Here is a 14,928-nt window from a genome sequence, read left to right on the forward strand (position 1 = left end):
AGTCTTTTTTTAGTCAAATCTCATGATCATAGTCACTAATTTCAATTTTGTTGATCACATATTGAAACTTTTGTTTGGTGAAAAAGTGAACGCTTATGATATATGCAAATGTTACATTTGTCGGAGTTGTAATTTGTCAAAATGGGCTAGGGCCATATGGGTAACTGCCTAAAACTTTGATAGGTGCATGTCAATGTATCATTTGAGCTTGCACAACTTCCAAATCCTCCCTCAAATTATATTTGTGTAATTTGAGGAAATTCATTTCCATATGGATATATACTATAGACGTCACATTTTTAAGTAGTATTTTTATGTATAAGTAATGTCAACACATATGGTTGACAAAAAAACAAATAACAGAACAGTTGTTCCAAAAAGGTGTCAAAATAGGCTATGATATATTGACAAGAATTTCCAAAAGTGATGAGAGAATGATAAAGTAGCACACAATACTTATTTATACTCAATAATATTTTAAAAACAATTAAGTAAAATAATATTTTAGTATTATTTTATTATAATAAATTATATAATATATATTTTTTATACATATTATATATAATAATAATTTATATCTAATAATATTACATATAATATATGACATTGTGAAAATATTTTATTTTTTATAATAAAAGATTCCCAAAACCAGACTCACTCAAATATGTTGTTTTAGCTATGACTGCAAACTAATGGGACTCTCCTCCTGAATCTGACTAAAGACATTTTAAAGAGGCTGGAAATTGTTTCACATTAATAATATGAAACTATTGAAACTCATACTTCAATTTTTGTTTTCAGTTGATAAACCAAAGGAAAACTGTTAAAAGTATTTGATTTATATAAATAATAAAACTATATATACTCACTTTAAATAAATAAATAAATACACATTTAACAAATATATCTATTAAATCCAATAATACACATCCCGAATTAAAATAATAATTTAACTAACCCCTTAATGATAATATGCTTTTTGTTATAAACAGCCCAACAGATATTGTCCGCTTTGGGCTTCAGTCCCTCACGGCTTTAAAACGCGTCTATTGAGTTAAGGGCTTCTGGCCCCTGCCTATATACACGCTTAGTGGACTGCACGGGAGTGATGTGGGACTTCAAATCACAACACACCCCACATCGCGAATTGTATTGATAACGTGTTATAAACAGCCCAACAGATATTGTCCGCTTTGGGCTTCAGGCCCTCACGGCTTTAAAATGTGGCTATTTGAAGGGGCAGGCTTCAGGCCTGCATGGGCCACCTTCAACAGATATTGTCCGCTTTGCTCTTCAGGAGGTCACGGTTTTATTACGCGTCTAGCGGGGTAAGGCTTCAAGCCTGTACCCAGGTCCGAGACCTATATGGGCGACTAGATATTGTCCTCTTTGGATCTTCAGGATCCTCAAGGTTTTCATACGCGTCTGTTCGAAGGGGCAGGCTTCAGGCCTGCATGGGCCACCTTCAACAAATATTGTCCATTTTGCTCTTCAGGAGCTCACGGTTTTATTACGCGTCTGTTCGAAGGGGCAGGCTTCAGGCCTACATGGGCCACCTTCAACAAATATTGTCCACTTTGCTCTTCAGGAGCTCACGGTTTTAAAACGCGTCTGTTGAGTTAAGGGCTTCTGACCCCTGTCTATATACATGCTCAATGGACTACACGAGAGCGATGTAAGACTTCAGGTCACAACACACCCCCCTATCGCGAATCGTATTGATAACATGTTATAAACAGTTCAACATATATTGTCCGCTTTAGGTTCAGACCCTCACAGCTTTAAAACACGTCTATTGAGTTAAGGGCTCTGGCCCCTACCTATACACACACTCAGTAAACTACACGAAAGCGATATAGGACTTCAGATTACAACACTTTTTCAATTATAAAGTGTGAACTTGGCTGCTCATCCCGTACTTTAAAGTGAAAAATTATCTATAAAGTTTCAAAAAAGAAAACCTTAATGATCAAATATTTCTAGAAATTGACAATAGGGTCAAGTTTGTCGGAGTGAGTACACCTTTTTTCTAGATTTAGGCAATTACATCATTCTAGACATCACCTTAAACTATTAGCATTTGTCTTTATTTTAAAATTTAAATTTTGTTTTTATATATATTTAATAAAAAATCTCATTTGAATTAAATTATCATATTTAAAATTAAATTAATTTTATTAAGTAAAACAAACTCTAGATTTAATAATCAATTTTATAATTAATGAACTAAATAAATTAAAAATTTGATTTTAATATATTCTTAAAAGAAACATAAATTTATACACATTTAAACATACCACCTAGAGAATCAAGGTATATATTTTAAATAGGTTGGTAATAAAAAATCTGAAATAGACTCTTAGATAATCAAGTTTAACACTCCAATCTTGATTAGTACGTATGATAGTATGTTTTAGGCTAACTAACTGTTTTCCATCCGAAGTTTGATGAAGTTATTAGTCTAACCATTAAATTTAAAAACTCTATTTTAAATTTATCGTTAGTTTAATAGTCAAAAAATATGTAAGTCATTTTATTTAATATCACTTTATCTTCGACAGTATAAAAAAATTAATGTTAACCTTATACACTTTTTTCCCCTTCATTATCATCTCACCCCTACAATTTTTATTTTAGTCAAGATTTGCAATGTGTAATTCTTGACTAAAATTATACTAATTTAGTTTTGATTTCAATCAAAACCACATTCATTAGTGTGATTTTTGACTGAAATTGTATCGATTTGAAGTGATTTCAATCAAAATTGTATCAACTAGCGTTTTTATATGTTGTCGATGATGAATATTATTGACAATTATTAAATTAAATTAAAATTAATATAAGTTAGAAATTAAAAAATATATATTCCATAAAATTTTGGAGATCAAATATTATTTAGCTAGGAGGTTTTTTTTTTTAACTTTTCATCAATCTTACAAAAAAAAAAATTAATCATATTTTTTTTAATAAAATTGAAAAACTAGTGGAATATTGGGGTAGAATCTTCACACCCTTAAACCTTGGGTAGTAAATAACCATGTGGCCTATGTTATACAGTATACTATACAAAAGATTCTTTTATTTTTTGGTGCAATAAAACTATAAGTATAATTTTTATGTATAATTTTATATACAAATAATAATGTTTCACCATAAGATTAGTTGTTATTTAATCACATAATAACATATCGTTATTTATACATAAAATTATATACAAAAATTATACATATAATACTGCTCTTTCTAAGTATGCATGCCTTCCTCATTATTGAATCTCCTACAATCAGCCAACAAATTTTGAGAATATTATAGTAACACTAACGGCTTTTGAAATATAACAAACAACTCCTATTTGACATATATAAGTGAGGTTTAACGATTTTAATAAATATCCAACCAAATATATAACTATGTAATTTATCATAAAATTATTATCTTGTAAAGGAGCCATCCATGTGCCTCATATGGTCATATATGCCTTGGCTCTTGGTGTGATGTTATTTAGATTAGATACTGGATGATTTGTTTACCTTTTAAATATTAAGGTGCGCTTACAATTTTTGTAATACTTCTTGATAGAGATAAAAAAAGAAACGCAGTATCCAGGCCACGCATCTCAATCCACAACGTTCCTCTATTTCTCCTTTTTCTCACTTCCTGAAGATGGAATTCACAGACACAGACACAGTCGCATCCATTGCCTTGTCGTTTGTTTTTGCAGCGATTGGATTATGTGTATGGTTTTTTGTAGATTGGGTATGGTTGAAGCCGAAGAAGCTAGAGAATTTGCTGCGAAAGGAAGGTTTCTCTGGCAACTCGTACAGGCTTCTTCATGGAGACACTCAGGAGATGTTCATGCTGTCAAAAGAAGCAAAAACCAGACCTATAAGCCCCGGCTCCCACGATATTGGGAGGCGAATCCTTCCATTCCACCATCGTATCATCAGCATCTATGGTACGCCGACCTTCTCTCTTCAAACTTGCAATTATTTAAGATTTAATTACTAATTAATGGAGATGTTAATTAGTAATTTTGAAATAATTTTTAAAACGTCAACTAGTTAACGATGGACACATGACTTTATCTTTCTCCTATATTATTCCTCAGTTTTGCTTCAATTTTTTTCTCATTTTTTTGCTTTTTTTTTTTTTCCTCCTCCTCTAAAAAGATGGATGTGAATTGGCAAAACCCCTTTTTCGCCAAACCGCACCGAGATGGCCTGCAACATCAGAATTGCACATTTCGGTGGGGCCGTTCTCTTTCCCTTACGTAAACTCTTTCCACGCGAACCACAAACGCCAATCTCTCCCTTTCTCTTTAACACGTCTGAGAGAAATCAAAAGGCCAAATGACCATCTCAATCTCTTATCTAATAAAGAGAAATTTTTAATTAAAAATAAAATAATATTTAATTATATAATAATTTAAATAAATATAATATTATTTTTAAAAAAATTTCAATCTATTTATTAAAGACAACATTTATTATTTACCATCAATTAGTATTTATATCATTTTATTAAAATATTATAATAAAAATATAATTAAATATTATTTCGTTGTCAAAATTTAAATTTTTTCTATAACATACCTGTTAAAATTTTGAGCACTATGATAGCGTTGAAAGCAAATCTCATACTCAGCCATTCTATATCTATATTTAGTTAGTCTTACTAACTTATGGGTCAATAACAATTACCTATGGTGGATGCAGGAAAAAATTCGTTCTTTTGGCTGGGTCCAATACCAAGCATAAACATCACAGACCCCAAATTAATAAGGGAAATAATGTTAAGGTATGAAATATTTCAAAAACCCCAGAGCAGCCCACTTGGCCGGTTGGTTTTCAGTGGGATGGTGATTTATGAGGGTGAACAATGGTTCAAAGTTAGAAAGATAGCCAACCCAGCTTTCCATCTTGACAAGTTGAAGGTTTTTCTTCTTTCTATCCTCCAAAAGGTCATGACATATCATTATCAAGAATAATTCAAAATAATTCCCAGAGTCTATGTTCAGTTATAAAATATTAAATTAAACTGGATTAAGATTACAAGAATACCAGATATGTTATGATTCCAAATTCGTTAATTTCTTAAAATTTATTAGTATTGAAATAATTGGTCTTCGAATCTTGAAACCTCTCTAAATGATCGAAAGTTGTATTTTAAAATTTAAAAAAACCCTTATAATAAATCTTAAGGTTGATATTACTGACATCATTGAATTTATCTTTATTAATCATGTAAGTTTAATTGTAAAATTTTTATTAAATTGTTTAATTATTTGATTTTATTTAATCAACATCATTAATGTTAGCTCATGATTCTAACGTAGCGAACCTAGCTTTCCATCTAGACAATTTGAAATTTTTTCTTCTATCTGTCCTCCAAAAGTCATCACATAACATTATCATTTAATTATGTGGTGCCCATTCAAAGATTTACAATTTTTACCTCAAAGTCATATTTAATCTCATATTTTCCTTCTGTTTCCTTTTCTTTTAGGATATGTTATCGAAAATGCATTTGAGTTGCAATGAGATGATAAGGAAATGGAAAACCTCAGTCACCAATGAAGAATCCTGTGAGTTAGACATATGGCCTGACATTAAGGCTTTAACAGCAGATATGATTTCTCGGACTGCATTTGGTAGTAGTTTTGAAGACGGAAGAAAAATATTTGAACTCATAACTGAACAACTCAGTCTTTTGAATCAGGTTTTCTACTACTTCCACATCCCTGGATGGAGGTAATTTAAACTAAATAAGGATCATTAAGGTTACTCGGTACATTTCATGCTTGTACGTAAGAGATCAGTTTGTCTATTTTCAGGTTTTTGCCCACTCAAGCCAACAGAAAATTGAAAAGCAATAACAAAGAAATTGTAGAACTGATAAAAGGCATCATCAAGAAAAGAGAGGAGGCATTGAAAGTTGGAGAAGCAAGTTATGATGATCTATTGGGCTTATTAGTGGAATCAAATCATAAAGAAATTCAAGAGCATAGGAATAAAGAAAGTGGAATGAGTATTGAAGAGGTGATTGAGGAGTGCAAACTTTTTTATCTTGCTGGGCAAGAGACTACTACAAATTTGATTGGATGGACAATGGTTTTATTGTGTATGCACCAAAATTGGCAAAATCGTGCCAGAGAAGAGGTTTTCCAAGTTTTCGGAAATAAAGAACCACAATTCAATGAGTTAAACCACTTGAAAGAAGTAAGTAAACACATCCCTTATAAAGTTATTTGATAGAACTTGTAATATGAATCTTGGAGAATCATACTTCAAAAGTCAACTATTAAGATTGAAGAACTCAAATTCATATAAACCCTAAATAAAAATCTCATACTTTTTAACTTGGGATCCAAGTCCTATATCTTGTATTGGGATCCTAACAATCTAATGTTTTAAGACTCTTTCTTTTTGAAAATGTCTTCCAGGTAAACAAAATTCTCCACGAGACACTGAGGCTATATCCACCAGCTTCTTTGTTTACTAGAGTAACTATGAAGGAGTTCAAATTAGGAGAAGCCAGAATACCACTTGGAGTTTCAATTGCGATACCAACAATTCTAGTTCATCATGATGAAGAATATTGGGGAGCTGATGCAAAGGATTTCAATCCTGATAGATTTTCCAAGGGAGTTTCTAAGGCCTCAAAGAATGATCAAGTTTCATTCTTCCCATTTGGTTGGGGCCCTAGAATATGCATTGGACAAAACTTTGCATTGTTAGAAGCAAAACTAGCTTTAACAATGATTCTGCAGAATTTCTCTTTTCAACTTTCTCCAACTTATGTTCATGCCCCAGCTCGTGGTATAACTATGCAACCACAACATGGTGTTCACATGGTTTTACACAAGATTTAGAATATTATAATCCACAGCTTTTATATGAGTTTTATCTTTTTATAAACTTGATTAGTCACTAAGGACTTTAGAAATCAACATCTAATAAATGAAGAAGTGAAAAGAAAAAAAATAAAAAGGTCTTGTGCTGGTAGTTATCCTACCATACTGTGCATTTGCAATGTTTTGTGTAAGGTTTGTTGCTATTGTGAATATATAATAGGTGTTGGATTGTTTTTTGATGAGCTTATTTCTGTTTCCTAAACCATCTATATGTTAATCCAATGTCATATTACCTTTCTGTTGGATTAATTGTTGGGTAATATATTAAAATATCCTAATTTGGGAGTATATATGCTTTTGGTCAACACTGTTATAGCAGTTACTCTAAAACCAATAGTCAAGGCTATACTTGTAATTTTCACATGAACAATTTATCATATTTTAATAATAATAAATTGTCATTTCCTTATATTTCTAATGTGTATAATGAATGTCTTTATATTAATAGAACTATAGTGAGAGGATTAATATGTAATTTGATCGTGAGAATCATATGATCATATATGGTGATCAATTTAACAAAAGACACAAAGAATGCAAAAAGGTTATCATCTTGTTGAATAACTATACCTAGCAATTTTTATGTGTCGAAGTTGTTGATATCAATATGATACAATATATGAGTGTATGTTGACTGCATGTTCACGAGATTAACCCGACAAAGGATTTTACTTTGTGGTAACCCCAATGTTTGTGAAATAGATCCTCTAATGAACAGTAACACATGTGATCCTCATATTTAATGTCATTGGAATGTCTTATACACCTATTGACCTAATTTGACAATAGACTAATGTAGCCTTCTTTGTCAGGCTATCAATACGGTAGTTATTGACTATGCCAAGAAGTGTATATAACAGATCAATATTGGATTCATCAATCTCGAGTACAAAAAAAAAATATCTCGTGACATTATTTAACACATAATAACCAATTAAATTTGTGACCACAATAGGATTGGGTTGGTGCTTAAATCTAATTATATTTAGTCATTGTTGTTGACGTTAAATCATTAAATCAAAAGAATCTAAAGTAGACACTACTTTTGTATCTCATCCTTGATGGGATATTAGTATGATAAAAAGATTTGATTGTACAATAATTGTACCATTGAAAAATATAATAAGTTTAATGTCGATTTTTTGTTAGTTAGATGGTTATGACATTTTGCTAAAAGTTGTTCATGGTCCATAAAAAAAAAGATGAATAATTTTAGATTCATCACAAGTTTATTTACTGTCCATTTTTATGAGAACCACTAAGTCACATACAATATGAGATTGGTTGTTATGACTCAAAAGGTTTGACTTTATTGTATAAAAAGTGATCACCTCTAGTTTTACTGAATATGATGAATGTATATCCCTATTAATGTGTCTTGAAATTTGGTAATAAATATATGACACATTATTAGGTCTAATTGAGCATGACTAAAAATTTGGGATCAAAATGTAATTACCAAAACTTATGGTGTCGAGTAAAATGTGTATGTTTAGTGTTGTAAGAATGTCTCATATGAATTGAATACTTTCTTTTAATCCTCGAGATTATTTGAATTCAACAAAAAGAGAAAAAATCATTCTCTTAAATTTCTTCTCACAAAGCACATATTATCTCAATTGAATACACATGCTAGCACATGTGAGCCACTCTTTTGTTTTCTTATGATTCGAAGAGTCATAGTGCCTTTGTGTGGATGAGTGAGGCTTTGTTGACATGACGAAAAGAGTGAAAATGAATTTGGGATGGGATTTTGTGTGATGGAGCCTTCAAACGCAGGTTTCATGTTCTAAATCTTGTAAATTTTCATATATAATGACCTTTGATCCTGAATAATGAGATTAGGATGGGATTTTGTGCGATGGAGATCTTAATGTTTGATTTTGAATTGTATTTCGCTGTTATATTGTTTTGAATAATGAGATTAGAAACTTTCTTATTTTAAAAGTTGTCAGCAATGAATATTATACGCGACTATTAAATTTAAATTTTATTTTTTTTATAATTTTTAATTTAAATTAATGTAAATCAGTAATTAAAATATATTTAATAAAATATTAAAGATAAAATAATATTTAAAAATATTTTGCTTTTCAACCATCTTTTTAAATTTTAACAAATTTTTTCAAACAAAATCAACAAACAAGTGGAAAATTGGGGTAGAATATCGTTTCTTTAAGCCTTCGGTGGAAAACAGTCATCTGTCCTAAGTTTAACGATATTTAATACAAAAGAACCTTCTATTTGCTGACATGCAAGCCTGTAATCCATCTGACTCATTATTGAATAATTTTATCCTTTTTCATCGGGCAAAAATTTTTTAGAATATCATATTAACGCTGAAGGCTTTTAAAACACACAAACACCCCCAATAATTTTTGGAAATTTGTCATATCAATAATTTATTCACTTGTCAAGGAGCCATCCATGTGCTTGAGCTGGTCATATATGCCTGCGCCTTTTGTGTGATGTTCTTTAGATTTGATATTGGATGTTTTTGTTATCTTTTCAATATTAAGGTGCTAAAATTTGTTAACAAAATTGTGGAGTAATAAAATTTCAAAAAAAAAAAAAGATATAAATACGATCCTCTGTTACAGCTAGTAAAATCTAAACTTTCTTGATACAGTGATGATGATAAGTTCAGCCGAAAAAACAATTTAAAGGTGGGTTTTGAGATTTTGTAATACTTATTGACAGATATAAAAAAAGATGCAGTAAACAGGGCACGCATCTCAATCCACAATTTTCCTGTATTTCTCTTTTTTTCACTTCCAGATGATGGAGTTCAGAGACACAGACACAGTCACCTCCATGGCCTTCTCGTTTGTTTTTGAAGCGATTGTAGCGTGTGTATGGATTTTTCTGGATTGGATATGGCTGAAGCCAAAGAAGCTAGAGAATTTGCTGCGAAAGGAAGGTTTCTCTGGCAACTCGTACAAGCTTCTTCATGGAGACACAAAAGAGATGTTGATGGTGTTAAAACAAGCAAAAACCAGACCCATCAGCCCCGTATCCCACGATGTTGGGTGGCGAATCTTTCCATTCCACCATCGTATCATCAGCAACTACGGTACGCCGACCTCCTTTCTTCAAACTTACAATTAATTAAGTCTTAAATACTAGTTAATGGAGAGTTAATTAGTTATTAAATCCATCATGTGTTGTATATATGCTTCAATCACCACTTTTTTCGTCTTTGGTTATCTTTCTTTATTCTCATCTTAATTTTGTCTACTGATATTACTGATGGTCTTCGTCTAAAATAAAGACACCCAAAGATAGCTAAAGAGAAAAGAGAGAGGGACTGAAATGAGAGATAAGATAGGAGAGAGAATAATCAACCGTCAAAAATGGTAAATCGATGTCGAAAAAGAGACAAACAAATCCTAGGAATATTTATTGGTTTTCAAATTTTGAGTTTTAGGAAAATTGTAAGTTTTTTAAATTTATAAAAAAAAATATAATAAAACTTTAAAATTTTTTAATAAATGATAGTTATATTTTTAATCTTATCTAAAATTTTTAATAGGAATTTCATTATAAATAAATGTTTGAATTTTTGAAAATTAGAAAATAAGAGTTTGAAAGTTCACTATATCTTAGATGAGAATAAGTCTTTTGGCCTACATCAAAATGTTAAAAGGTTATTAATATTATAATTATCTTTATTGGAGTACAACATAATTTTTTTCCATTGTTATTACTAAACTTTTTCTAAAATTTTATATATATATATATACACACATTTTTTGAAATCAGTAGTTTATAAAGAATTTAGAAATGGCCAAATTGATAGAAAATAATTTCTCTCCGTTTAAATTTGATAAGTTTATTTTTTTAATTTATTTATCAAAGCTTAACTTTAATTTAAATAGTTAAAAGGTTTGTTAATTTTTATACAAATCTTAAAATAATTTTTATAACATTCAAATGAATGACAGATTCATGACTTTATCGTCTTTTATCCTTCTTAAACATGTTTCTAATTAAAAAAAAAAAAAAGGTGACAATTGACAAAACCTATTTTTCAGAGAAGTCAAAAGGCTAATGACTATTTACGACCCCACATATGATAAATTCACACTATTTATGATTAAAAAAAATTTAAAAATTTGTGTATTATATTATTCAAATATTATAATAAAAATATAATTAAATATTATTTTATTTTTAAAATTTAAAATATTATAATTTCACACTTATCAAAAGCAAATCTTATGCTTAATCATTCTATATATGTAGTAAGTTTTACTGACTTATAGGTTAATAACAATTACCTATGGTGGATGCAGGAAAAAAATCATTCTTTTTGCTGGGTCCAACGCCAAGCATAAACATCACAGACCCCAAAGTGATTAGGGAAATAATGTTAAGGTATGAAACATTTCAAAAACCCAAAAGAGGCCCACTTGACCGGTTGGCTCTCAATGGGATGGTGATGTATGAGGGTGAACAATGGTTCAAAGTCAGAAAGATAGCCAACCCAGCTTTCCATCTAGACAAGTTGAAGGTTTTTCTTCTTACTATCCTTAACATAACATTATAAAAAATAATTCAAAATAATTCCCGGAATTTATGCACAATTTATAAAATATTAAATTAAATTAGATTAAGATTACAAGAATACTAGATACACCTTGTTTCTAAACCAATTAAATTCTTTGAAATTTATTAGCATTGAAGTAACTAGTTTTTCATTCTGGAAACTTCTTTAAATTACAAAAGCTATATATTAAAGTTTTGCAAAAAGAATATAACCAATAAATAATATGTTATTAGACCCTTCTAATAAATATTAAAGTCTACACTGATGACATAATTTAACTTATTTTTATTAACCACTTAAATTTGTCAGTAAAATTATTAAATCTAGGTAATTAATGTCAGTTCAATTTTTAAAAAAAAAAAAAAAACCCTTACTCGGCGAATCTAGCTTTCCATCTAGACAATTTGCAATTTTTTCTCCTGTCTGTCCTCCAAAAGTCATCACATAACATTGTCTTTTAATTTTGTGGTGCCCATTCAAAGACACACAGTTTTTGCTTTTCATTCAAAGTCATATTTTATTATTTTATGTGGGGTAATTATTTTTATTTCATCTAAGTCTTGACTCATGATTTAAAGATTGATCCAACCGCATTCCTAATAACATGAAAGTCTAACAAGTAAGATTGATTTACTAATATTGTTAGATTGTAATGTTACTTGCTTGTTTTATGCTTTTGATATGTCAGCTAATATGACTTATCATGTATTGTTCTTACATTGTTAAACATGTTATTTAGTGCAAAATCTGAAATAGGACTGTAAAAGTTAAGAATTTCTCTTTAGTAGTGTTTATATATGCATATATATTTCTACTAAACCAACAATTTATGCACTCTTTGTAGGATATGTTACCTAAAATGTATTTGAGTTGCAATGAGATGATAAGGAAATGGAAAAACTCAATCACCAATGAAAAATCCTGTGAGTTAGACGTATGGCCTGACATCAAGGATTTAACAGCAGATGTGATTTCTCGAACTGCATTTGATAGTAATTTTGAAGACGGAAGAAAAATATTTGAACTCAAAACTGAGCAACTTAGTCTTTTGAATCAGGTTTTCTATTTCTTCCACATCCCTGGATGGAGGTAATTTAAACTATATTGGAGTCATTAAGATTTACCAGTACATTTCGTGCTTGCACTTAGGAAATTCATTTGTCTATTGTCAGGTTTTTGCCCACTCAAGCCAACAGAAAATTGAAAAGCAATAACAGAAAAATTATAGAGTTGATAAAAGACATCATAAAGACAAGAGAGGAGGCACTAAGCGTTGGAGAAGCAAGTAATGATGATTTATTGGGTTTACAAGTGGAATCAAATCATAGAGAAATTCAAGAGCATAGGAATAAAGAAAATGGAATGAGTATTAAAGAGGTGATTGAGGAGTGCAAACTTTTTTATATTGCTGGACAAGAGACTACTACAAATTTGATTGGATGGACAATGGTTTTGCTGTGTATGCATCAAGATTGGCAAGATCGTGCTAGAGAAGAAGTTTTCCAAATTTTCGGAAATAAAGAACCGCAATTCGATGAGTTAAATTGCTTGAAAGAAGTAAACATATATATCCCTTATAAAGTTATGCTTTACTTGAGAGAATTTAATGTTTTAAGACTTACTTCCTAAAAATGTGTTTCAGGTAAACAAAATTCTCCACGAGGCACTGAGGCTATATCCGCCGGTAGCTTTGTTTACAAGAGTAACTATGAAGGAGTTCAAATTAGGAGAAGCCAGAATACCACCCGGAGTTTTAATTGCGATACCAACAATTCTAGTTCATCATGATGAAGAATATTGGGGAGTTGATGCAAAGGATTTCAATCCTGATAGATTTTCCAAAGGAGTTTCTAAGGCCTCAAAGAATGATCAAGTTTCATTCTTCCCATTTGGTTGGGACCCTAGAATATGCATTGGACAAAACTTTGCATTGCTAGAAGCAAAACTAGTTTTAACAATGATTTTGCAGAATTTCTCTTTTCAACTTTCTCCAACTTATCTTCATGCCCCAACTCGTGGTATAACTATACAACCACAACATGGTGCTCACATGGTTTTACACAAGATTTAGTATTATATAATCCATAGCTTTTATGTAAGTTATATCTTTTTATAAACTTAATTAGTCACTAAGGACTTTAGAAATCAGCATCTAATAATTGAAGAAGTGAAAAGAAAAAAAAAATAAAAGGGTCTTGTGCTGGCAGTTATCCTGCAATACTTACTGTGTATTTGTAATTGTTTTGTGTAAGGTTTGTTGTTGTTGTGATTATATAATAAGTGTTGGATTGTTTTTTGATAGTTTATTTTTGATTCCTAAACCATTTGTATGTTAATCCAATATCATATTACCTTTTTGTTGGATTTATTGTAGGGTAATTTATTAAGACAGCCTAATTTGAGAGTTTATATGTTTTTTAGTCGACACCGTTATGGCAATTAATTACTCTAACACCAATAGTCAAGGCTATATTTGTAATTTTCACATGAACAATGTATCATATTTTAATAATAATAAATTATCATTTATTTATAATGTGCGTGTATGAGTAATATGTTTCTATTAATAGAATCATAGTGAGGGGATCAATATGTAATTTGATCGTGAGAATTTTGTGAACACATTTGGTGGTAAATCTAATCAGGGGCACAAAAAATGCAATAAGGTTATCATCGTGTTGAACGACCATACCTTATAATAGATCTTATGTGTCAAAGTTGTTGTTGTCAATATGATGCAACACGCCAGTGCATATTGATTGCATGTCCACAAGATTGACCCGCGAAGGAATTCCACGTTGTGGTAACTTCAATATTTGTGGAACAAATCTTCTAATGAACGACAACACATGTGACATTCAGACTTGAGATTATTGGAATGTCTTGTACACCAATTGATCTAGTCTGACAATAGGCTAATGTAGCCTTTTTGGTCGAGCTATCAATATGGTAGTTATTGACTATATCAAGAAGTGTATTGGAATAGCTATAGTGGATCGATATAGGATTCATTACTCTCGGGTATAAAAGAAGATATCTTGTGACGTTATTTGACATATGATAACTAATTAAATTTATACCCACAATGGGATTAGGTTGGTGCCCAAATCTAATTATATTTGGTCATTATTGTTGAAGTTAAATCATTAAGTTAAAGGAATTTGAGATAGACATTATTTTTTTGTCTCACCCTTAATGGAATATTAGTATCATGAAAGAATTTGATTGCACGATAATCGTACCATTAAAGGATATAATCAATTTAATGTTGATACTCTGTTAATTTGGTGGTCATGACATTTTGATAGAGGTTGTTTTGGTCTATGAAAAAAAAGATGATTAATTTTAGATTCATCACAATTTTATTCACAATCAATTTAATAGAGAGCTTATAAGTTACACACAATATGAAGTTGTTTGTTATGATTTAGGAGGTTTGAGTTTATTGCATAAAAAGTGATCACCT

At 30.3% G+C, this 14,928-nt stretch overlaps 2 protein-coding genes across 2 annotated transcripts; both read left to right on the forward strand.

The window, feature by feature from the left end:
- The first annotated feature begins 3,518 nt into the window (after positions 1-3,518).
- Positions 3,519-7,095, forward strand: LOC123201470 (cytochrome P450 CYP72A219-like). The gene is made up of 5 exons (XM_044617029.1): positions 3,519-3,955; positions 4,716-4,933; positions 5,506-5,750; positions 5,834-6,218; positions 6,443-7,095. Exons 1-5 carry the CDS (start codon positions 3,664-3,666, stop codon positions 6,869-6,871), a joined length of 1,569 nt encoding a protein of 522 aa, XP_044472964.1. The 5' UTR covers positions 3,519-3,663; the 3' UTR covers positions 6,872-7,095.
- Positions 7,096-9,602: 2,507 nt separating this feature from the next.
- Positions 9,603-13,783, forward strand: LOC123202436 (cytochrome P450 CYP72A219-like). Its single transcript, XM_044618417.1, has 5 exons — positions 9,603-9,986; positions 11,209-11,426; positions 12,307-12,551; positions 12,635-13,019; positions 13,105-13,783. The coding sequence occupies exons 1-5, from the start codon at positions 9,692-9,694 to the stop codon at positions 13,531-13,533; spliced, it is 1,572 nt and encodes a 523-aa protein (XP_044474352.1). The 5' UTR covers positions 9,603-9,691; the 3' UTR covers positions 13,534-13,783.
- The last annotated feature ends 1,145 nt before the right edge of the window (positions 13,784-14,928 follow it).

The sequence above is a fragment of the Mangifera indica genome, chromosome 1 (assembly GCF_011075055.1).
Source record: "Mangifera indica cultivar Alphonso chromosome 1, CATAS_Mindica_2.1, whole genome shotgun sequence".
Lineage (NCBI taxonomy): Eukaryota > Viridiplantae > Streptophyta > Magnoliopsida > Sapindales > Anacardiaceae > Mangifera > Mangifera indica.

Bases quoted from the DNA above. Each gene is read 5' to 3' on its own strand.
- LOC123201470 (XM_044617029.1), top strand. From the start codon at position 3,664: ATGGAATTCACAGACACAGACACAGTCGCATCCATTGCCTTGTCGTTT. The intron at 4,934-5,505 runs GTTTTTCTTCTT...CTTTTCTTTTAG, and splicing joins TCCATCTTGACAAGTTGAAG to GATATGTTATCGAAAATGCA. The intron at 6,219-6,442 runs GTAAGTAAACAC...AATGTCTTCCAG, and splicing joins AGTTAAACCACTTGAAAGAA to GTAAACAAAATTCTCCACGA.
- LOC123202436 (XM_044618417.1), top strand. From the start codon at position 9,692: ATGATGGAGTTCAGAGACACAGACACAGTCACCTCCATGGCCTTCTCG. The intron at 9,987-11,208 runs GTACGCCGACCT...TGGTGGATGCAG, and splicing joins TCGTATCATCAGCAACTACG to GAAAAAAATCATTCTTTTTG. The intron at 11,427-12,306 runs GTTTTTCTTCTT...CACTCTTTGTAG, and splicing joins TCCATCTAGACAAGTTGAAG to GATATGTTACCTAAAATGTA.